At 38.8% G+C, this 25,457-nt stretch overlaps 1 protein-coding gene and 1 long non-coding RNA gene across 3 annotated transcripts in view; one reads left to right on the forward strand and one right to left on the reverse strand.

Moving 5' to 3' along the window:
* LOC309705500 overlaps window positions 1-4,197 on the reverse strand; it is an 82,714-nt gene extending 78,517 nt beyond the window's left edge. The window contains exon 1 of the long non-coding RNA XR_014276566.1: window positions 3,994-4,197. This is a non-coding gene — a long non-coding RNA (uncharacterized lncRNA). The remainder of the gene's footprint in view (window positions 1-3,993) is intronic.
* A 366-nt stretch (window positions 4,198-4,563) lies between these two features.
* LOC309705467 (uncharacterized protein) lies at window positions 4,564-14,390 on the forward strand. Of its 2 annotated transcripts, none has more exons than XM_082531319.1 (9): window positions 4,564-5,230; window positions 9,155-9,235; window positions 9,458-9,576; window positions 9,656-9,728; window positions 9,837-9,952; window positions 10,285-10,359; window positions 11,265-11,333; window positions 11,582-11,650; window positions 11,742-14,390. In XM_082531319.1, exons 2-9 carry the CDS (start codon window positions 9,163-9,165, stop codon window positions 13,749-13,751), a joined length of 2,604 nt encoding a protein of 867 aa, XP_082387445.1. In that variant the 5' UTR covers window positions 4,564-5,230; window positions 9,155-9,162; the 3' UTR covers window positions 13,752-14,390. The 2 variants fall into 2 exon arrangements, with proteins under 2 accessions (XP_082387445.1, XP_082387444.1); XM_082531318.1 differs by lacking the exon at window positions 4,564-5,230 and adding an exon at window positions 6,115-6,498.
* Window positions 14,391-25,457: the final 11,067 nt, after the last annotated feature.

The following is a 25,457-nucleotide window of genomic DNA, read 5'->3' on the forward strand; positions in this document are numbered from 1 at the left end:
GTTACATTATACAGATTGTAAGTTAACTAACATCTTAGCCAGACTGCAAGATTTACATCTTGTTCTAATGTCTGGTTTTACAATACAATAAAACTAAAGATATTTGTGTAAATCTTTTATTATTATTTTTAATCTTTATTATATTTTATTTTTGATGTTTTACATAGTATCAGATTAGCCTCTCGTTTGACACAAAAACTTTTCTTATTTCAGTTGGAGTCCTTTTGTGGTTAAACATGATGTGTTACTGCATGGATGAGTAGATGAGGGAGCTAAGAACATTTGGAGAAACGTGCAAGTTGGGAAAAACTAATCTTCTCTTGACTCTTATCTTGTAAACCTTTCGGACAGGAATGGCCTCTCACTTTAGAGTAAATAAGGGGTTTCGGTTGTTCGCTGGTTTAACAATTATTAAAAATAGTTCTTCTGTCATCTATAAGGGAAACTTGATAACTACATCATCAATAAAAATAAACTCCAGTTTATCTGTAGTCTAAAACATCTCCAAAGATTACACAACAATTGTTATTTCAAATTATTTTTAAACCTTTCCTTCAAAACTATGATAACTGAGCTGCTCTTTGCGCAATTTCATTACACAATATCACTCCCATTGTCAACAGAAATAACAACAAGGAGCAAAAAATTAAAGAACAGCAGGATCACAGTGACAATACTGAATGACAGAGAACATTAGATAGAGATTATAGTTGCAATATCAGGCAATCAGATTGCCTGTGTTCAGCAAGTTGTTCAAGCTTAATTTTTCTTCTGAGTAAATATGGTGTGTTCTGTTTGCATGGGGTTGTTTGCTTTGGGTGTGTGCAGTGGATGGAACAGGACATTGGCTTTAATGCGGTTAGGAAAATGGTCATGGCAGACGTCATGTTCCCAAATCCTTTGTACTTTCTATTTCAGGGAAATAAAGGGTTATCCTTTAAAAAAAAATTAAACCACTGTGTGGCCACAGAGTCTGGTACTGCAGTGCGCATGTGTACATGTGACCTCTTTCAGTGATGTAAGGGACAGGCTTGCAGTCTCAAAGTCAGTTCATCACAAAGGTGATCTTGTTTCATAAATGTTTGTTGTTTGTTTGTTTCATAAATGCTTGGTTTTATACCCCTGTGACCATGTAAACTCATACAATGTGACATGACCAAAAGATATACAGCTTCTTGGCTAAAAGCCAGAAATGTCAATCTGCTTGTCATGGTCCTGATTGTTACCCAGTGTTTTGTGTTTAAGTTCTACTTCCTGATTATTAGTTACTCATGGTTTTGTTCTCTTGATGTTATTTGTTGTTCTGCCTTCTAGTTTAAGTCAGTGTCTTCCTTGTGTTCCATGTGTCATATTCCTTCAGTCTGTCTCTCAGTGTCAAGTCCGTGTCTTTGTGGATTGTCTTTTGTTTCCAGCTTTATTTTGATAGTCCCAGTCCTACATGCAGTGAGTCTAGTTTTGCTTCCCCTTCTCTCATTAGTTCTAATTTCTCCCAGGTGTGTTTCCATCCTGTCTCCAGTTCCCTGATTATTTACCAGTGTGTATTTAAGCCCTGTGTTTGCTCTGTGTGGTGTTGTACCCTCTCTTTGTGCTGTGGTTCTCTCGTCATGTTTTAAGCCTGTGTTGCCTTGTGTTTAGTTTTCAGTGCCAGTTTAGCTTGGATTGCTGTGATTCCTAAAATCAGACCAAGAGTAAAGTTTATAAAGAGAATATTACAGGTAATTTAAAAAAAAAAAAAAACAGCCAAATCCTGGAATATAAAGCCATTAAAATTTGCCTAATATAAACATGTTTCACACACATGAAGCTAGTGATGGGCAGATGAAGCCCCATGAAGCACTGAAGCTTTTCATCCAATTGGTTCACCCCAACGCGAAGCTTCATGAAGCTTCATTTGCTCTAGCAGGACACCTACTGGACGTAAAAATAATAGCTGGCATGAATTTGAAGAGTGTGGCATTTTGCACACAGCCTGTAAATGTCAACAACAAAAGGAGTGTGTAAAACATGTATATTGTAGTGATGGCAGTATACTGTGTATATTTATAGTGGCAGTATGGAAAATGATTATTTGGAAATGCTTGAAATGGAAATGATCATTTACTGTGAGGTGAGGTGTGGTTGGGGTGTGGACAGTAGTTGTGCTTTTGTAACGTTGAGGTATGGACAGCTACACACTGAGGCTTTGAGCCTCGGTCCTGCCTGTTCACATTTTATTCTGTAAAAACTAAATTTTCACTGCTTTTATGACCTTTTCAGTGGGGAGAACATAGCTGGGATTTAATGATTTAACAAATCTTTTGAATCCTTTGTCCTCCACAATGCTAAATAGCTGGGAGTCCTCAATCACCATGCTGACCAGGTCTTCATCTATTGGAGATTGTTCTCCTGAGGAAAGACAATAAAGATAAAGCACAAATATAAATATCACATACGTAACTTATAACAGTTGTATAATATTGTTATATCATTTAGTAACATTACAGCATGCTATTATTATCATGGCATTTGATGGCTCACCTGGTCTTGCTCCACAATCGGTGTCCCCCTTATTCTCATGCAAAGCTCTGTAGTGCCTAAGCATGGATGTTGTTGTTATATCCCAGCTCCCTGGCACATAGCAAACACTTCACCTTGTACAAGAGTACAGACAGCTTAACATAAGTTTTATTGCACCATCAGTATTATGAAAATACATCTTCTGTAGAAATTTACATACCTTGTTGGGAGGAATAAAATCAAAATGTTCCCACACAGGGGAGGACATCCACCTCTTCTTAGCTGGCTCCATTCTCTCCTGACTTTCTCTCCTCACTCTCATAAACCTCCAAACTGTCTCCAAACTCTCACTAACCGCAACTCTCCATCAAACACCCACATTTTGAATGAAGTCTGAGGGTTTATATCGCTGTCATATCTCGCGGCAAAGTTCGAACCACTTCATGAACCAGTCACGTGGTACAGCCGGGCAGCGAGGCTTCGGACGTCATCATTTTCAGCTCCTCCCATAAATGAAGCAAGCCTCGATACGCGCTTCGCGGAAACGCCCCCTCCATTACTCGACACAAGCTTCGAAGCCTCGATACAGAACGTCACATCACTACATGAAGCCATTCATAGATCACTCCTAAAAATTATTTTGCTTGGTTTGCTCCTCTGATGCTGTGACAAGGCCACTTCTCCAGAATTGCAAACCATTCAATGGAGAATTTGCTGGTGACTGGTGTTTACACCCTGGCACAGTGGTGTAACAAAGCTCTGTATCTGTGAGGTCACAGCGATGTGATGAAATGAAACAAACATCAAGATTAACAAATATGTTTGTTGAAAATGTAAGAGAGGCTGAAAAGAACACATCAAAGTACGGAGTAAAATAAGTATCCTTGCTTTCCAGACTTCCTTTGTTTGACATTGTGTTTCCTTGTGTGGATTTGTACCCGAATATTTGCACTCAGTTTTAGTTGGTGTGTGTGTCTTTGGTTAAATGCATGTAGGTACAACAACAGTCTTTACATGTTAAGGCCTGCATCAGCAATGAGCACATCTATATAGTCTTCATAGCTGCTGTTGATATCCCAGGATAGGGATACCATATCATTTGCACAGATAATAACTTGTTTGCACGCATAATAAATGGTGTTGGTGGTGGTTGTGCAAGAGGTCATTGGTTTTGAGGAAAATTAGGAGCGGGTATTCAACAGGGGCAGAGCATGGGGGTGGCTTACTGGGCTTAAGCCCGGGTTGTTTTGTCAGAAGCCCGGGGTCTTTTGGAGTGTAATTTTTTTCATAGTTAGATGTCTGGCTGACAACTGTATAAAACAAAAAGTACACACAATATTCGAAGCACATAGTGCACACTGTGGGAATTTACGACTGTGCGTGAATCCCCCCTGATATTGGTATGATCCGAGCTCAGGCACTAAGCGACTGAGCGAGAGGGCGGGGCAGCTGCTGCCAGCAGTGAGTGCGCTGTTGGAGAAACGGAGCCAGCCATACTAAGGAGAGCTTAAGTTTGACCAGGTACCAAAGCAAATCATTCGTACCGTACAAATAATGTAAATATGACGGTGCATCACGAAAGATTGATATCAAACTGATCACTTGACCCATATTACGTTACTTGGTCTTCAAGTGAATCAACAAATGGCGAAATGAAAAGCCGAACAACAACAATGCTGTTTCTTAGCTTACATGTGTGTTTATTTCATATTTTCAGTTGTTACCCTCCACGGCTAAATAAATCGGTTTCAGTAATGCACTGATATACAAGAATGGACATAAGGAGCTTCTTTCAAAGAAAAAACTCTGGTAGTATTTTATATATCGTTAGCTTCATAGCATAAGTGCCTAAGTCATTGTGTTGTTCAGTATATTTCTATGCAAAACAAGAGGAACTTCAATACACAGCAGTATATTCACAGTTTAAATCATCTATTTACATACACTTTATGGAAAACACAAGAACATTTTTTTACTGTACAACATCAATTTAGAGTAAACTTGTTTTGTTTTGGTTAAATAAATATTGAAATATCTTTTGAATTAGTTAAATGTCAGAATAAAGAGAGACAGAGCTTCTATTTTTTATCACTTTCATCAAATTTAGGAGTACATATACACTAAGTTTATTGTTAATTAATAAGAAAACTCCAGACGATTCCATTCTGAGCTGAAGAAGCTTCTGATAGGTTAGTAGAGTCCAGGTGAGTAAACTGGTGGCACACCTGTGGATGCATATAAGGCAAAACACAGAGCCTGTTTCTGTGACATGGGAAAATCAAGAGATGTCAACCACAACACCAGGAAAAGAACTGTGGAGCTCCATAAGTGTGGCTCAGTTTTGCATACAATTTGGTGCCATTTGCAATTAAGAAATACAGATAATTTCTCTCCTTACTCTTAAAGTTAACAAATATGTTTTTTATATTTATCAATCTAAAAAAATTAACATTTAGTCTGATTTGATGTTACAATTAAAAAAGTGTTTGTGTTTTGATCTGAAGAGTACATAAATATGTGGTTTCAACTGTATATTTGATGATTGTCAGCACAAAGAGGGAGAGAGAGGAACAGAGAGAGAGAGAGAGAGGAACAGAGAGAGAGGAACAGAGAGAGAGGAACAGAGAGAGAGGAACAGAGAGAGAGAGAGGAACAGAGAGAGAGGAACAGAGAGAGAGAGAGGAACAGAGAGGGAGATGGAGAATGAGGACAGAACAGAGATGAACAAGAGCAGGTGAGACACACATGTTAGTCAAATGGTTGTTTACCAAAAGTATCACCGTATCATAGGTCCTCATGTATCTCGTACCTAGTGTTTCTTTTTAGGTTTGCTATTTTTCAAATTCTACATTTATTAAGCTTGAACATTTATTAGGCTTGTTTGCACAACAAGGCTAAATAATTATATAAACTTTTCTCAATCTAAATAGTGGACTTTGGTAGAATTAAAAAAATAAGTGTAGTGCAGGTCTATGATGATTTTTAGTGCTACTATCATCTAGTTCTGATTTTGGTTCTGTCTTGGTTAAATGGTAAATGGCCTGTATTTATATAGCGCTTTACTAGTCCCTAAGGACCCCAAAGCGCTTTACATATCCAGTCATCCACCCATTCACACACACATTCACACACTGGTGATGGCAAGCTACATTGTAGCCACAGCCACCCTGGGGCGCACTGACAGAGGCGAGGCTGCCGGACACTGGCGCCACCGGGCCCTCTGACCACCACCAGTTAAGTCCTTAGTCCTGATTTTGAACTGTTGTAGTCCTGTTTTAATTCTGATCAGTTTTGGGTCTGGTTGAAAAGGGGTTTACTCCTCGTGTCTTGATACAGCCCTGACCTTGTTCTGCCTTGCTGCTTAGTTAAAAAACTAGTTTAAGGTGTCCTGCATATGTGATATATATTTTCCCTATATGAAGTCATTCTTTTTTTGAACAAAATTCAAAACAGAGCCAATTAGTCTTTCAGTCATTTCTCCCCCCCCCCCCCCCAAAAAAAAAAGAAAGAAAGAAAGAAATCCCACATGCATACTACCCTTCAGGGCTAAGCCCCGGGTGTTTCAAATGTCTGGCTCCGCCTCTGGTATTCAAGCTAGTGTGCAAATCACCTCTACCTGCTCCTGGATATCAACAGCAACTTTCTGCCTATGCAAATAAGAAACCAGTTTATTAAAAAAAAAAAAAAAAAAAAAAAAAACTTCAGGGTCTGCAACTTGGCTTCACTCTCTGGTATCTGCATTACTTTCAACACCTTCAGTAACATATCTAACTCCACACATCTAAACTCAAGTTGCTAGAATGATTTTTTTTCTATTTCTTCTAATCAACATGAATCAACAGATTTATCTGAGTAATGACACAGTGTTTAAGATCTGCTGTTCTGTTGCGTAACACAAAATATGTCACCATGTGATCTGTGTCAGTGGTGGGAGGGGACTATTCATACAAAGTGCAAAATACACAGAAGAAACAGACTTCAGTTCAGTAGAAGAGACCACATGTAAGTAGATACTGAATCAGTCTATTATATTTGTCATTGTCCTGGGTCTTAGTCCCAGCATTTTTTGTTGTTGTTATGGACTCATGGTTCTTTTTCTTCAATCTCAGGAATAATTTCACTTGATACTTTGCATTATTTTGCCCAGAGTTCAGTATTTCATAGGGGTTCTGAGGTTTGTTATCTATATTTATAGTCTCCGGTGTCTTGTTTAATTTTGTTGGTTCTCTTTTGTTTCCTAGTCTTGTTTATGTGTTTTGTCCTTAGTGTCTCTTTTGCTAAGCCTATCGTGTCTCTGTGGTTTGCCTTCTGTGTGTGTGAAGCGCATGTATTTTAGTCCAGGTAAATCTCAGACATTTCCTGTCTTATTTTGGTGACATTTTGTCTCTTGTAGTATGTCTGTGAATGTTCTCAGTCATCCAGGTCAGGCTTGTCTAAGAAGTTTGGAAAGAAAAGCATCTGGACTTCTTTAAATTGCTTGAAGACGTTTCACCTCTCATCCGAGAAGCTTCTTCAGTTCCTGGGTCAAATGGTGGAGAGTCCCAGATTTAAACCCTATTGGAGTGTCCCCTAAGATGGACATGGACCCCCTATTGATCCTCTACCTAATCACATGAGCCAAGGTGTGAAAACAGGTGTTGGTCACAATCAGCCAAGGTTTGGGGTGAGCTCATTGTGAAACCAAGCCCCACCCTACCATGTGATTTCCTGAGGTCAGAAGGCCCTATGATGTGTGTGGGTGTTGAGGTGTCTGGGGAGGGATCTCAAAACTGGATTATACAGGGAGTGCAGAATTATTAGGCAAGTTGTATTTTTGAGGAATAATTTTATTATTGAACAACAACCATGTTCTCAATGAACCCAAAAAACTCATTAATATCAAAGCTGAATGTTTTTGGAAGTAGTTTTTAGTTTGTTTTTAGTTTTAGCTATTTTAGGGGGATATCTGTGTGTGCAGGTGACTATTACTGTGCATAATTATTAGGCAATTTAACAAAAAATAAATATATACCCATTTCAATTATTTATTTTTACCAGTGACACCAATATAACATCTCCACATTCACAAATATACATTTCTGACATTCAAAAACAAAACAAAAACAAATCAGCGACCAATATAGCCACCTTTCTTTGCAAGGACACTCAAAAGCCTGCCATCCATGGATTCTGTCAGTGTTTTGATCTGTTCACCATCAACATTGCGTGCAGCAGCAACCACAGCCTCCCAGACACTGTTCAGAGAGGTGTACTGTTTTCCCTCCTTGTAAATCTCACATTTGATGATGGACCACAGGTTCTCAATGGGGTTCAGATCAGGTGAACGAGGAGGCCATGTCATTAGTTTTTCTTCTTTTATACCCTTTCTTGCCAGCCACGCTGTGGAGTACTTGGACGCGTGTCATGGAGCATTGTCCTGCATGAAAATCATGTTTTTCTTGAAGGATGCAGACTTCTTCCTGTACCACTGCTTGAAGAAGGTGTCTTCCAGAAACTGGCAGTAGGACTGGGAGTTGAGCTTGACTCCATCCTCAACCCGAAAAGGCCCCACAAGCTCATCTTTGATGATACCAGCCCAAACCAGCACTCCACCTCCACCTTGCTGGCGTCTGAGTCGGACTGGAGCTCTCTGCCCTTTACCAATCCAGCCACGGGCCCATCCATCTGGCCCATCAAGACTCACTCTCATTTCATCAGTCCATAAAACCTTAGAAAAACCAGTCTCGAGATATTTCTTGGCCCAGTCTTGACGTTTCAGCTTGTGTGTCTTGTTCAGTGGTGGTCGTCTTTCAGCCTTTCTTACCTTGGCCATGTCTCTGAGTATTGCACACCTTGTGCTTTTGGGCACTCCAGTGATGTTGCAGCTCTGAAATATGGCCAAACTGGTGGCAAGTGGCATCTTGGCAGCTGCACGCTTGACTTTTCTCAGTTCATGGGCAGTTATTTTGCGCCTTGGTTTTTCCACACGCTTCTTGCGACCCTGTTGACTTTTTTGAATGAAATGCTTGATTGTTCGATGATCACGCTTCAGAAGCTTTGCAATTTTGAGACTGCTGCATCCCTCTGCAAGATATCTCACTATTTTTGACTTTTCTGAGCCTGTCAAGTCCTTCTTTTGACCCATTTTGCCAAAGGAAAGGAAGTTGCCTAATAGTTATGCACACCTGATATAGGCTGTTGATGTCATTAGACCACACCCCTTCTCATTACAGAGATGCACATCACCTAATATGCTTAATTGGTAGTAGACTTTCGAGCCTATACAGCTTGGAGTAAGACAACATGCATGAAGAGGATGATGTGGACAAAATACTCATTTGCTTAATAATTCTGCACTCCCTGTAGATGGCAGATAGTTGGTGTGAAATGAAAATTAAAACTGAAACTTTGTATCAGTGTAAACACATTTCACTAAACTGGAAACTTTAGATATTTAGATGAACTCTACAGAGTGACATGAAGTCGCAAAAGTTGCAGGAGTTCAATTCAGCTAAAAGACAAAAACATTTACCTCCTGTTGTCACATGAAAAGGGTTATTGAGATAAATAGAAACGTAAACCTCTGACACTTCAGAACCACAAAGGAAAGTAAATGATCTTATTTAGTGAATAATACTTTAAATGTGAATAAATCAGTTATTGCTGATTGTCCCCACAGCAAATTCCATGGAGACATCTGGATTTGTCCAGGACAAACTAACTGAATGGGGATTCAGTGAGTTCATGCAGAGATTTAAAGGTATGAGTTTATTATTATTCTTTAATGGGAATTGTTGTATCTGTAATGGCACTAGAACAGCATCGAAATTTACTGATTCAGAAGTCGGTCTGGATATTCCTGTGATTTATGACTTACAATAAAAAAAGTCTTTCATATTCAAAGTTGATGAATATTAATGTTTTGCAGTGTTAGCTTCATCTGACTTTTGAATATTTTATTTTGTTGTTGGCATTATTTCAGATGAAGGCATTGACAAGGAGACGTTTCTAAACCTTGGAGATTCAATCCGAATTAATTTACTGTTTCCTAAAATTGGACCAAGAGTAAAGTTTAGAAAGAGACTCAAAGATTACTTACAGGTAAGGCAGCTATTTTTTATTCTATATCAGCAGGTCTATTGTTTCATTAATGTGTGATGTGTTTGTTTTGATTCTGTAGATGGAGATATGTCATTTTGTCCAGGAAAAATTAACTGAATGGCATCTCAGTGAGCTGATTCACAGATTTGAAGGTATTTTATTATAGTTTGGTTTGGTCCTTCATAAATTACTGCTGTACTGTAATGCCATATTGATATTTATTTGTCTAATTTCAATTGGAATACTTCGTTTTGTTGCAGAGGAGGGTATTGACAAAGAAGCTTTCCTAAGTCTCGAGTCAGGCAGAATCAATACTTTGATTCCAAAAATTGGACCAAGAGTAAAGTTTAAAAGGAGACTCAGAGAATACTTACAGGTAATGTTTTATTAAATGTTACAAAAAAATCCTGGAACATAAAGCCATAAAAGTTTAAATATACTGAGGGGTTTTTTTATAAAAAAAAAAAAAATGGCGGTGAAGATCAGTAGATTAATAGTGTATGCAATGCATCAGAGTGGAGGTTGTGTGTGAGCGCTGTGACATTCAGAAAAATAACCTCGCAATACTCGAGTACAAGATAATGTATTTAATGTAACATTTACTGTGCATGTAATGCATTTCACACTGGTAGGTATCAATATAACAAAATTGATCACACTTCTTTTATTATACGAAATACATCTTAAATTTATCCCTCACCACTGCAGGACTTGAATAGAACAAATGATGATTCTGCTGACATGATGGAAACAAGCGCAGAGCAAGAGAACAATCCAGAAATGGTATGATCTCATTGTGCCTGAACATGGTTCATTACTGAGTTATTAATCTTTGATCATTTTTGTTATGTCATCATGTTATTATATAAAAATTAATGTTGTCAGCGTTAATCTCCTTAAGTAAAGTAAGTAAGTAAAATTTTATTTAAATAGTACCTTTCAAGATAAAATCACAAAGTGCTTCACACAAGCAGAAATGGACATACAACCTCAAACAAACAAAAGCAACCAAAAGCAAGTTTAAACAGATAACTTTTTAAATGAAATGACTGAGTCCACAGATCTCGAACTCAAAGGGAGCGAGTTCCAGAGTCTGGGAGCCATTGATACAAACGCTCTGTCACTGTTTGTTTTTAACCTTGTATGCTGGAAAACCAGCAAGCGCTGGTCACAAGACCTCAGGGACCTGCTGGGGCGATAAGGCAGAAGGAGATCACTGATGTAAGTTGGAGCTACACCGTGCAGGGCCCTATAGGTCATGATTATAATCTTAAAATGAACCCTGAACTTGACAGGATGTCAGACTTGACGTCCTGACACCATAGCCGCATTAACGCAGCAAATCTACGTTAGCTGGTTACCGCGGAGCTCCCCATGCGTGGAGCTGGACGCCACTAAACAATAACAAGCTTGTGCCATATTGTTAAAATGACATTATGGCTTTAACGTCATTTTAAAGAGATTAATGCCGACAGCACTAATAAAAATACATACATGATTGATTCAAGGACTCATATCTGTAGAGTAAAACAGGTGTCAATATGAGCAAAGTGAACCAGGTTAGCTGTTTACCTAAGTCCTCTGCAGAATTCTCCAACACAGCTCAACTGTTTTTCACAAACTGTGAGTAAACAACATGAAGGCCTGTGCCTTGTCTGGATAATTATTTGGTATTTGTTTTCACGCAGGAGCCAAACATTTTTCCTCAACATTTGGAATCTTCTTCAGCGTCTGACACAACAGATGGCAAAGACACGGTAAGAAATGAAGTCAGAAACAATATTTTTAAACTGGTTGAAGATCCAGTGATTTACAATGAGTTTATCTGAAGACAAACATTTTGTCTCCATAATGCTGCAATAAGAGGAGCAATAAATAATGAAGCTAACAAATTCAAACTGCTTCAAATTAGTTTAATATAAATATCTGAAATGCACCTTCATCACGTGAATATGAAATATTAAGAGTATAGGTAGGCCTGGCTGATGTTTTGGCCTTGTTTTAGATGCAGGACCACAACATTTTTCCATTTCAGTTGGAGTCTGCTTCAGCAGTTGACAGAGGCAGTGACACAGTAAGAAGGAATATTGATGTTTCTCCTCAAGTCATGTTGTTATCCCAATATTATTTGTGTATATAAAACACATGTTTGTTTGTCTTTTCAGAGTAATGAACCAATTTGCTCCTGGGCAACAGTGACACAAGGACAAAGTCCAACCACATTTACAATGTTTTACTGTCAAGAGTGTAAAAACTTCATGGGAAACGATCCTGATTCTTGTTGTTCTCACTGTGCCTCTGTGTTCAACAAAGCAAGCAGCATTCAAAATGGAAACTTCTTTCTGTACTCATCCCTGAAAGACCTTCTGAAAGGTATCCTTGAGAACCACAGCACTGAGTTGTTACCTAAAACAGTTAAAGATGAGCATGATAACATCAAAGATGTGATGGATGGGATGATGTACCAGAATCTCCTCAGAGAGGGTAAACTAGCTGCAGATGATCTCACACTGACATGGAATTTTGATGAAGTACCAATTTTTAGCACCACCAGATACTCAATTTGGCCCCTTCAGTTTGTTATTAATGAACTTCCTTACACACAAAGACAGGAAAATATGATAGTTGCTGGATTTTGGTTTGGCCAAGGAAAACCTCATATGAACACATTTCTGAAACCATTTGTGGATGAATGTTGTGATTTAGCCCAAAATCCATTTCAGTGGAGAGACAGCAGAGGCACTCTTCATTCATCAAAAGTCTTCTGCTTGGTTTGCTCCTCTGACGCTGTGGCGAGGCCACTTCTCCGGAATTGCAAACAATTCAATGGAGAATATGGTTGTGACTGGTGTTTACACCCTGGCACAGTGGTACCAAAAGGCTCTGGCTCTGTGAGGTCATACCGATATGATGAAACTAAACAAGCATCAAGATCAAAAAATATGTTTGTTGAAAACACCTCAGAGTATGGTGTAAAAGGAATGTCCTTACTTTCCAGACTTCCTTTGTTTGACATTGTGTTTGGATTTGTACCAGAATATATGCACTCAGTTTTAGTTGGTGTGACTAAGCAACTTATTGGATTGTGGCTGAACTCAGAGAACTCCAAGAAAGACTGGTATGTAGGTCAACAGATTTCACAGATGGACTCTTATCTCCGAATGTTAAAGCCTCCATCAGAAATGAGCAGATCTCTACAGTCACTGAAGGGTCGGGACTCTTGGAAAGCATCTGACTGGCGAGCTTTCCTTTTATTTTATGCTGTTAGTGTCCTACCAGGCATCCTTCAGCCTTCATTTCTCCAGCATTTTTTTTGTTTGTCGATCAGCATTCACATTCTGCTACAAGAATCAGTCTCCCAAAATGACCTTCAGCTGGCCCATGAGAACTTAGTACTCTTTGTTAGAAACATGGAAGAACTCTATGGTGAAGAAAACGTTTCATTCAACTGCCATCAGTTGATCCACTTAGCTGACTGTGTGCGTAACTGGGGGCCTCTCTGGGCAACATCAGCTTTCAGTTTTGAGAAGAACAGCGCAAATTTAAGGGCACTGCTTAGCAACATAAACTACAATCCTCAAAAAATTCAAGACAAGTTTCTCCGTTGGCAGCGCCTGCCGAGTCACCTTCACTCCCTTGTTTCTAACGGAAATTCTCCGTTAGCCAGAATTTCACCAGTAAATGAAACCACTGATTGTTACGATCTGCTTGGAAATTCACGGCATCTGGATATCACAGGATCCATAAAACTAGCAATAGAAGAGCTCTTAAATCGACCTGTTTCATTCAGATCAGTGGAAGCCTTTGACAGCTTCATCAACAGAAATACTGTTTACTCTGTAAACCATGAAGAGGCAGACAGAACAGACTGTGTCATAAAACTCAAGAATGGCTGCTATGGAGAAATACAGTTCATCGTCAGGTTTAAAGAGAACTGTGTTTGCACATCCAACTGTGTGTGCTCGGCTATTTCAGTCATTGTGGTCCAGCTGTTTTATATCAAACGTGATGCAGAGGACAGCAGGATGATTCCTGACAGTGCATCAAGGAATATCTTTGTGAAAGTGGAAAGGATAACTCAGCTCAAAGCCTTCTTCTTGAGGGATGTTAGGTGTAAATGCATGGATGTGAATGGTTGGCTGGTGCCTTTACCAAACTCATATGAAAGATATTAAAGTTCCAGCACAGCTAAGGTGCTTTCTCTGTCTTGTATATCATGGCACATGGCTGTTTTTACTACAGTGAAAATCTTGGAAAAATGAACGATGATGAAGTTTTTTCAAAGGAGTTTGGAGTAATTTTGTTCATATGTGTGCGAGATCTGTGGCTTACGTTTTCTTTTGGTGTGACAGTGTGGACATAATGTAGTCAGTGTAATGTAGGATTATATCACTCAGTACTGTATGTGTATTATCTGTATATGGAGGAAATTATGGAGTGATTTGTAAACAGCCAAAAGCTTGCCTTTCCCAACTTTGTATTCACTACGTATTTATCATACATGTCAGTTTACCTCTATTCAAAATGAAATGCAAATTATCGTGACACATAAACATTTTGTGAATTAACGCTAAAAATCCAGGGTGAGTGGATCAATGTGGTTTACTGCATCCTGATACAGATTGCTATTACTGAGATAACAGATCATAAAGCTTCATATTACCTCATATTATTGTGTAATGGCTGATGAGACTTATTCTGTTTAATGTTGCAATGTGTGCAAGTCTATTGAATATAATACAGATTTATTTGCTCAAGAATGTTTGTATCCTGCTACATAAAAATGATTATAATTAAAGTCTTATTACTTTAAATATGCCTGAAAAATCTGTTTGGCCTCCTTCTTCACTCTGTATTTGTGCTGCTATTCAGAGTCAATTCAAATTATAGTGTCGTTCCTAAAAAAAAAAAAAAAAAAGGATGTGTAAATACAGTAAATGATGTTTAGAGATTTTTGAAAAATAAACATGACCACTGTTCATATGTGGCTTTATTACCTTATCATAGGCCAGAATTAAATATCTAAGTAGGATCCTTGTTTAATACCATGTTAAACATGTTTACCGGGTCATGAACCATCGGTGAAGCAAACAACAGAAAAGAATCTCGTATATAGACTTATGCCGTAAATTGACCTAAAACTAAAAAGAAAAAACAATCTGACATTTTAAATTAAATCAAACATCGTTTAAAAGACACATGGCAGTGTGGGAGAAAAAACTGAACACTGAATGCTACAAGTGCACAAATATGAAATCAGCGTGGTGCTGCAGTGAACGCATCAATTCACACAATATTACAGAAATACTTTTTATATAAATGTCTTATATTGTTTCTTGGTCCCATCAATTTCTTATTCTTCAGTCATTTCTGAAACAAAGTCCACACTGAATGCCTGCTGTGCATCTGTGGTCGTGTGAAGCTACATTAATGTAACAGCAGGCCAGAGTGTAAACACAGATCTTTGTCTATACGTTGAAACAAGGTTGTGCCTGAAAATTGCTACTTTTATGTGACATTTTATGTGAATATGTGACAAATGATGTTAGAATTATAATTAATTATAGAAAAAACTGTTTAAACCTTGGTGGGCAATGAGCTTAGAAAGAAGGATTATCTAGAAAATGACTTCAGGAAATGGTCGTGTTATAAAGTTGTTTTACAATCTGGACCAGTACAGACTTGCCCCTGACGGTTAAACTGTCCTGGGGGCACAAACCGTTTGTCCTTGGCTTGGCTTCAAGACTCTAGGAAAGGAATGCTGAATGTATGTAAATAACCTCTGGAGAATATAATCTGGAAATTGCATAAAGGGAAACACAAAATGAACAAAAAAGTAATAACATCCCACAGCTGTGTTTCACACCTGTTGGTAGTGGGGCATTTTGGCTTCTGCTGCATCTTTTTAGTCTGTGCTGGAGATTCACCAACCCTAAAGAAGTCCAAATACACCACTGATCACTGGATCTCAACAGCATTAATGCAAAACATGTGTTTCCATTTCTTGTCTTACTTCTTTTTCCTGTCCAGAGACCGATGTGTGGCAGCAGAAAGGGCCACTCTCTCTTTGGGGCACTTAGCTTTCTCCTGTAGGAGTGAATGTAGTTTATAGTTTATGAAAAAATAATCAGAATACTGAAGATGTCAGAGATTGTATCTTTTTTCCTTTTCATAAGTCATTAAAACCAAATACTAAAACACTTTGATATGACTCAGAGAACTGAAAACTCAGCATAGATAAAAAAGGAAACAATGTACAAATTGGTAACTATAGCCCAAAAGGCTGATTGTGTTCATCTGCGCGTAGTGTTTTCAGTGAGACAAATGTTTTCTCACTCATCCAAGTGACTTCTTCAGTCTCAACTGACTGCAGGTTTTCCCAAACAGTACATTTGGGATTTACTTACCTTGATGATTAAGCATGCATCTGGTAATTAAAGCCCTTGAAGAAAAAAAAATGCAATGAATAAATCATACACACTTAAATATTGTATTTTGACCACAACTAAATTGTCTGACTGTCTGTATAAAACTGAACTTACAGCTATAAGCAGTTGATATTAAATATATGCATCACTAAAACATGACAGATAACAAAGCCAGAGTAATTAGGCACACAACTGTTTTTAAGTGTTTTTAATTTAGCTTCTTTTGACTTACATTTAACTACAGCTACTTATTTTTTCCTTCATTGACAATCAGCTGTTGACACAAATTATTTTGGCGAGTGGCAACAGTCAAACCAACAGCACTGTGATGTTTTTGTTCGTGAATATGTAGACACGCTGGTGCGAATGTCTTACTATAGAGGCTGGTTCTTTAGATACAAGGGGGGGAGTGCGCGAGTCAGAAACCCAGGGCACATAGATGATGTAAGTCTCATCAGAAACAGCTTATTTCCAAACCAGGGAGGAAGAATGAAAAACAATTCTAAAAACAAGCAATAAAATGTTGTCAAGGTACTAAAATCCCCAGAAATAAATAATCCCAATTTCAAAAAAACATATAAAACACAATGTTCTATGCTCGCTAAACTCCCACCCTGTCCCACAATGTAACTGTCCCACAACAAAGGATAAATGTTTGTTAGGTGTTCACAAGCAGGACCGAAATTCCTCCTTCAGAGCAGGGTCCAGACCAGCCTCGTCCCAGGCAGAAGAGGAGAACCCTCCTATCCCCATCTCATCCTGGAGTCCATTGCTCCACCGCGGCTCCCCTCACATCATCACACTGTAAACAAAAAAACAGGGGCCAGAACCATTCTCCCAGAAGCTGGCCTGGCTAATAGCCATGGTGACCCTCTCACAATACGGCTCTACTCGGTGAGCAACAGTTCATTCATGTGAATTTTCAAAGCTAATTCAAGGACCATCGTGTGGTTAGCAGCATTGACTAAAGTCTTAGTGGTGAAAGGTTTGCATTAAAAGAGTAAAAACTCCAGTTAGGGCATGATTTTAAATACATTAAAGGCAGGGTGCGTCTGAAGACTGCTGCATTTATGAATATGTGACTAAAATAATGTTAGAACTGTAATTAATTATCTATAAAAAACAAAAAAGTTTTGCGGACACTGAGCTAAGAAAGGATGACTACAATGTTTATTGGTACTATACTGGTACAATAATTACTGGACAAGTACAAACTTGCCCCTTACAATTAATGTAACAGCATGCCAGTGTGTAAACAAAGATCTTTATTTATACGTCGAAAGCAGGTTGTGTCTGAAGACTGCTACTTTTATTAATATGTGACAAATTATGTTATAATTATAATTAATTATAATAAAAAATATTGAAACCTCGGTGGACAATGTACTGAGAAAGAATGACTTCAGGCAATGGGTGTGTTATAATAGATGTTTTACAATCTGTACCGGTACAGACTTGCTCCTGACGGTTAAGCTGTCCTGAGGCACAAACATGTTGTCTTTGGCTTGGCTTCAAGACTCTAGGAAAGGAGTAATGAATGTACAGTGGGGCAAAAAAGTATTTAGTCAGCCACCGATTGTGCAAGTTCCCCCACTTAAAATGATGACAGAGGTCAGTAATTTGCACCAGAGGTACACTTCAACTGTGAGAGACAGAATGTGAAAAAAAAAAAATCCATGAATTCACATGGTAGGATTTGTAAAGAATTTATTCGTAAATCAGGGTGGAAAATAAGTATTTGGTCAATAACAAAAATACAACTCAATACTTTGTAACATAACCTTTGTTGGCAATAACAGAGGTCAAACGTTTACTATAGGTCTTTACCAGGTTTGCACACACAGTAGCTGGTATTTTGGCCCATTCCTCCATGCAGATCTTCTCGAGAGCAGTGATGTATTGGGGCTGTCGCCGAGCAACACGGACTTTCAACTCCCGCCACAGATTTTCTATGGGGTTGAGGTCTGGAGACTGGCTAGGCCACTCCAGGACTTTCAAATGCTTCTTACGGAGCCACTCCTTTGTTGCCCGGGCGGTGTGTTTTGGATCATTGTCATGTTGGAAGACCCAGCCTCGTTTCATCTTCAAAGTTCTCACTGATGGAAGGAGGTTTTGGCTCAAAATCTCACGATACATGGCCCCATTCATTCTGTCCTTAACACTGATCAGTCGTCCTGTCCCCTTGGCAGAAAAACAGCCCCATAGCATGATGTTTCCACCCCCATGCTTCACAGTAGGTATGGTGTTCTTGGGATGCAACTCAGTATTCTTCTTCCTCCAAACACGACGAGTTGAGTTTATACCAAAAAGTTTTACTTTGGTTTCATCTGACCACATGACATTCTCCCAATCCTCTGCTGTATCATCCATGTGCTCTCTGGCAAACTTCAGACGGGCCTGGACATGCACTGGCTTCAGCAGCGGAACACGTCTGGCACTGCGGGATTTGATTCCCTGCCGTTGTAGTGTGTTACTGATGGTGACCTTTGTTACTTTGGTCCCAGCTCTCTGCAGGTCATTCACCAGGTCCCCCCGTGTGGTTCTGGGATCTTTGCTCACCGTTCTCATGATCATTTTGACCCCACGGGATGAGATCTTGCGTGGAGCCCCAGATCGAGGGAGATTATCAGTGGTCTTGTATGTCTTCCATTTTCTGATGATTGCTCCCACAGTTGGTTTTTCACACCAAGCTGCTTGCCTATTGTAGATTCACTCTTCCCAGTCTGGTGCAGGTCTACAATACTTTTCCTGGTGTCCTTCGAAAGCTCTTTGGTCTTGGCCATGGCGGAGTTTGGAGTCTGACTGTTTGAGGCTGTGGACAGGTGTCTTTTATACAGATGATGAGTTCAAACAGGTGCCATTCATACAGGTAACGAGTGGGGGACAGAAAAGCTTCTTACAGAAGACGTTACAGGTCTGTGAGAGCCAGAGATCTTCCTTGTTTGAGGTGACCAAATACTTATTTTCCACCCTGATTTACGAATAAATTCTTTACAAATCCTACCATGTGAATTCATGGATTTTTTTTTTTTCACATTCTGTCTCTCACAGTTGAAGTGTACCTCTGGTGCAAATTACTGACCTCTGTCATCATTTTAAGTGGGGGAACTTGCACAATCGGTGGCTGACTAAATACTTTTTTGCCCCACTGTATGTTCAGCAGTGAGAAAGAGAGATTAAAGGAAGGTTAATTTGTACATGTCTTCATGTGAGTGAAGCCAGCGCATTTCCTCATTTCCAAACTCTAATCATTCTCCTAAAAGATATTGGTGCATGCTGATATCTGTGTGAGAATGTGACCAAAGCTTTTATCAAGGTGAGCACAATTGGTGTATTTATTTATATATTCTTTATATCATTATTTTAAACTGAAAAAACTCTAAAAATAGGACTAATAATAAGTAAGTAAGACTAAATATTGTGTGTACTTTTGTATACAATTTTACAGTAATGAATTAAAGAAACATAGCAGCAGTTATGACATGAGTGAACCACAACCATAAAGTAAATAAACAAATATGAAGCTTTTTTTGTCTCCATGTGCCTCTCCATAAAACACCCTCACACACACACACACACACACACACACACACACACACACACACACACACACACACACACACACACACACACACAGTCACTTGTCTTGCTTAACCATGCTACATTTCCACACAATTTCTCAAGCAGTGTAAGAACAACAGCCTAGCCACCAAATACTATCTGCTTCTATAACTGTGCTACTATCATGGCTTTTGTTGTCCATGTCCTGTGCTTTCATCTCGAGTATCGTTCTGTAACGCCACCTCAGCAGGCCAGTCTGCACCATCTGACTAAACTGCAACCGCGCAGTCACAGATGGATTCTTCTTAAGCCCTACAGAACAGCCTTCAACTGCCAGCTATCAGCTTCCATCACCACATAACCACAAAGTAACCACTGACAGTGAGAGAGAGATGTGGGCAAAATGGGGAGGATGCAGAAGTGAGAGAGAAAAAGGTGCAGAATGAGAGGAGGTGAGAAAGGTCAGAAAAAATTAGAAACAAGTGCAAAGTGTCCAGATCAGATTTTTCCCTCTCTTGTGTTTCCTCTCCTTTTTAAATCCACACTCTCTCTTTAAATGTCTGCTTCCTCTCCTTTAAACCCAAACGCACTACTGCCACGGTAAAAAGACAGAGCGAGCCCCAGAGAGCAGCGCCATCATCCCCATCGAAACAGCCAAACAGCCAGGCAATTTGCTAATGAACTTCTTAATGACTGCTAATTAAAACCCATTTAATTCAGAAACACTTATCAAGCTCTAAGGAAAAAAAAGCATGCAAAAATTTCCCAGGAAGACAAGCAGAGTTATGGCCACCTTTGGTATTTGTCAAAGCCTTCCTACTCCTTCCCCTCCTGTTTTGCCCTCCTGTGTGTCTCTGTCACTCTGTCCCGCCAGCTCGATTGCCTCTAATAGACGTGCTTTATCTAGGCTGACCTAACCATTGTCAAAGGGAGCAGAATTTGTGAGCTTTTAGAGTGGGCACACTCAATGAGCTAGGGGGTTGGGGGCAGTCACGACTGGGAGTAAGTGGCGGGTGCAAGCAGGTGGGGCGTTGCTTGGCAAGAATCCATCCATGCAATCTCCAGGCCACTTCGTTAGCCACCTCGTACACATCTACACGTTTCTCCCCTCTGTTCTCAGCTATGCAAATAGGATGCCAGCTAAATACTTAATGAGAAGTGAGATATGAGCATTTGAACCATCTCTGGAATGCAGAGAACTAACTGCTAAAATGCAAATGCATCTTATTGTAGCCACTGAAGATTCAAGGAAACTTTTTTTTTATTAGAAAACTTTCTAAAATAAATTCTTCTTTTTCTCTTCACTGTGTTCATTCCTCACACACACAGAAAAGATGGGTAGATACATTGAGAGAAGCTGCAATTGACAAAGGGAAAACAAAACTGAGAGAAAGTTAGAGATAGAGCGAGCCAGAGGGAGTGTGTCCCCTCAGCCCTGGAGGAGAAACCAGAAAGGGCCACTTTAAAAATCGCTTAACACGCTCCACACAAAAGACAGCTCAGGAAACTTGAGCCGTGTTTGATTTGAGTGTCAGGGTGGGAGGTACCAATCTGCAGACATGTCGGGCACAGGTGGTGAAACAATCAAACAGCCCTAAACTTATATCACCCACGGAGATACAAAAAGCTCGGTCACATGCACAAATACAAAAACACTCAGGCATGTATGAAAACATACATGTGGAGACACACATGCACACACAGAATATATATTAACATGTTTATTTTACATCAAATTTGATGTGTCAGAAGACTGAAAGAAGAAGAAAGGACATTTAAAATACAAACTTTTATGGGCATATCTTTGACATTCTGCTCATTCTTATATCAGCATCACCTTTACTGCATACTTATACCTACGTTGCCCATCACCCGTGAACATGCACAGAGAACAAATTCAAGCAAAACCACAGTGTATGCATCCCAGCCAGACTGTAATACACGCCTCTGCGATTCAGGCAAAACGAAACCTATCATATGCTGTCAGGTGTGGTAACTTGAACACCTGGTATTATTTGCTAATTATTTGTAATAATATCTCCTTCACAGCGAGGATTTATATAAGGTCTCTTGGCGATTTATCAATTATTAAAGCTCATTAGTGGTCAGATTGTTTATTTTGCTTTTAGTTTTCTTGCTTTTCAGATGGCCTGTGTTCAGCAAATGGTTCAAGCTTAATTTTTCTTCTGAGTAAATATGGTGTGTTTTGTTTGCATGGGGTTGTTTGCTTTGTGTGCAGTGGGTGGAACAGGACATTGGCTTTAATGTGGTTGGGAAAAGGAGATGGAGGACATGTTCCCAAATCATTTGTACTTTATATTTCAGGGAATCAAAGAAGCTGTTTGCCCATGCAAATATGTTTTTGGACCAATTTTGTGTTCTCCATTCTTTAAGCACCGGTTTGAGCACCGGCACAGTTTCAAAAGTACCGATTTGGCACCGGTATCGGATAAAACCTAAACGATACCCATGCCTACTTGGCAAGGTCTCCCTTGAAAAAGAGGTTTTTAATCTCAATGGGATCTTGGTTAAATAACAGTTAAATAAAAATAAAATAAAAAAAATCTTATGCAGGTGGAGAAGTTTTAGGTCGTGAAGGATGGAATAAAAGGAGTGTCCTTGCTTTCCAGACTTCCTTTGTTTGACATTGTGTTTGGATTTGTACCAGAATATTTGCACTCACTTTTAGTTGATGTATGTGTCTTTGGTGTAATGCAGAGAACTCCATGAAAGACTAATATGTAGATTTCACAAATAGGCACCCATCTTCACATGTTAAAGCCTCCATCAGAAATGATGGAAACTTGGAAATCATCCGAGTGGTGAGCTTTCCTTTGATTTTATGATGTTAGTATTCTGCTGTCCATTATTCAGCCTCCATTTCTCCAACATTTATTTTTGTCAGGTAGCATTCACATTCTGCAACAAGAATAACTTTCCAAAAATGACCTTCACATGGTCCATGAAAACCTTGAAACCTCAATAAAAGTATTTGTATTTATTTTAGGTTTAAGATGAAAACACTTTTTTTTTTTTTTTTTTTTTTTTACAACCTTGGTCGTTTTAACATGTTGTTAAAAGAAATACACATATCAGCAAAGTGAAAGAAATTATTAGTATTTTTGGGATAAACACGTTTCTTATTTGCATGAACAAAGAGCCGCTGTTGATATCCCAGAATAGGACAAGTACAAATCATTTGCACACATAATAATTCATTTGCATGCAAGATAAATGGTGGCTGTGATGGTTGTACAAGAGGTCATTTGTTTTGAGAAGAATTGGGTGTGGCTAGTCAAACTAGCGTGCAAATTACTTGTACCTACTCCAGGATATCTACAGCTTTTTCCCCTATGCAAATGAGAAACCTGTTTATTATACTTAAAAAAAAAAAACTTCTCGGGGTGCACTTTGCATCACTCTCTGGTATGTGCATTACTTTCAACACTTTCTGTAACATATCTAACTCCACACATCTAAACTCAAGTTGCTAAAAAAAAAAAAAAAATTATTAATAGAATTACCTGAGTAAAAACACAGTACTTCAGAAATGAACTGGAGTGTTTGGAGTTTGATTGTTGTGTTCAAAATGTAAATATTATACTAAGACACTAAATGAGACTGTAGAAAAAAAACCCAGAATACGTCATCATGTGACCTGTGTCAGTGATGTGAGGGGACCACTCTTACATAGTGCAAAATACATATACTAGCAGAAGTTGTTGTTACGGCCGGGACCGTTTCAGACGAGTGACAGGACTCAAACGCAAGACGCCGAACAGCTCGTAAATATATTTTAAGAATAATGTTTAATGTGCACACAAAATATTCATAAACAAAAGGTGAGCGTAGACGTTAACTAAATAATGATCTGGTCCGGGTCCGGGGATTGGACTGGAAAGCAAGTCACAAAAGGTCCAGGAAAAGGTCGGGGTCACTGTAACAGAATGCAAATGTTCAAAACATAGATAAGGAGGCATATGAATATGTTGTTTGGCTCAAAATCCTCCTTCGTACTGTGTACTTGCCAACGGAGGTCGGAGATAACATAGAGGGGGAGTAATCCGGGTGTGTAAATCCAAAAACTCCTGGCGTGGAGGCAGAGAGGCAGGTAGGTAGTTTTGGTGGTAGCCTGAGGGACTGCCAGAAGGTCCAGCATCCAAGTAGAAGCTCTTCGCCAGGGGTTTAACAGTTAGGTGTAGCTGAAAAAGGGAGGCGCACAAAAAACAAACATACAGTGAAGCAAAGGTGATTCACAAAAAAACACGTAAGGAAATTATGGTGGTGGCCTGCACTGACTGATGTTTAGCAGAGAATCTGGCGAAGAGAGATTGAGAACGCTGGCCTTATGAGTCCCCCGGCTAATTACCCACAGATGTCAACGATCAGCAAAAACACTGAGGCCCCTCCCAGGGGTGGAGACGCCGGCTCGGAGGGAGACACACTGGCACACACCCGGACCATGACAGTTGTTGTAAGTGATTTTACGTTTTCTTATTTATTATTATTATTTAATATATTATTATTTATTTTAAAACGTTTTTTGTTTTCCTTTCTTTTTCTACTTAACCCCTTTAACTAATTGACATACAGACAACAATGAACCGAGACAGTTTCTACATTTAACAAACATCCAGTCCCTCTCATACACTCGTCATCAGACTCATTCACGTCTGTCTTTTTATTTTCTGTTTAATCTGAATCTTATTATTCTTTGTAATCCTGCTTATTGTTGGACTTCTCCTTTTGCCTGCTAACTTCATCCTCCATAACTGACCATTTTCGCATTAACTTTAAAAGCAGATGAGCACACACAAAATTTTTTTGTTCTGATGAATCTTTCCATATATGTAACTGCTCTACTGATCAGTTTAGGGAGTTGAAAGGTCTAGTATATAAAGGAGGAATGGTTTAATGGAAATTACAATTTATCTTTCAGTTTCGATTTTTGGTCATGGGTGATTTTGTGCAAAGAAAACTGACTGAATGGAAACTAAGTGAAAAAACAGAGACATTTGAAGGTGAATTGTTACATTTGTTTTGTTTAACATGTTTCATTTATTGTGGGTACATATATATATACACTTATGTAACGCTAACTATGAAACATAAGAGCTACTAATAGAGCTTAAAATGTTGTTCCGTACTATAACATGGTCAGCCTAAATGTTGTCCATGTTTAGAGAGTAAAATATCACTTGTGGATTTTATACTTAATACACAAAATGTGTAAGCAAGAGTAAACTGTTAACACCTTGCTTAAAACAAAGAGAATTAACATGCATTTAATTCATACACCAATGCAGAACTCCTTTAAAAAAGTATTTCTGAACTAATTTTATGAATAATCTTTATTCCTACTGAACTGATGAGGAAAGTATGTATCATCTTGATGATCAAATCGAGAAATTGATCCCAAGAAATCGAGAAATTGATCCCAAGAGCTGGACCTAGAGTGAAATTAATTAATTAAATCCTTTCACATTTGTTACTTTTCATCTGAAAAATGTCACTTACGGTTAATGGTGATTTTCCATCAAATTTGATGTGTCAGAAGACTGAAAGAAGAAGAAAGGACATTTAAAATACAAACTTTTATGGGCATATCTTTGACATTCTGCTCATTCTTATATCAGCATCACCTTTACTGCATACTTATACCTACGTTGCCCATCACCCGTGAACATGCACAGAGAACAAATTCTTTTTTTTCTTTTTTTTTTCTTTTTTTTGTGTCCCGTTTGGATCTTTAGCCATCAGAATTGTTGTCTTAAGGCCAAGAAAGATGCCAAGCGGATTTATTTTACCAAGTGGATCATCATGGCCTTGCCATATTGGTCCATTTGATTGACCTTTATTATAATTATGAATTTATTTTATTTTCAGTTGCTA

The sequence above is a fragment of the Aulonocara stuartgranti genome, assembly GCF_965226115.1.
Source record: "Aulonocara stuartgranti genome assembly, chromosome: 4".
In the NCBI taxonomy this organism is placed as follows: Eukaryota; Metazoa; Chordata; class Actinopteri; order Cichliformes; family Cichlidae; genus Aulonocara; species Aulonocara stuartgranti.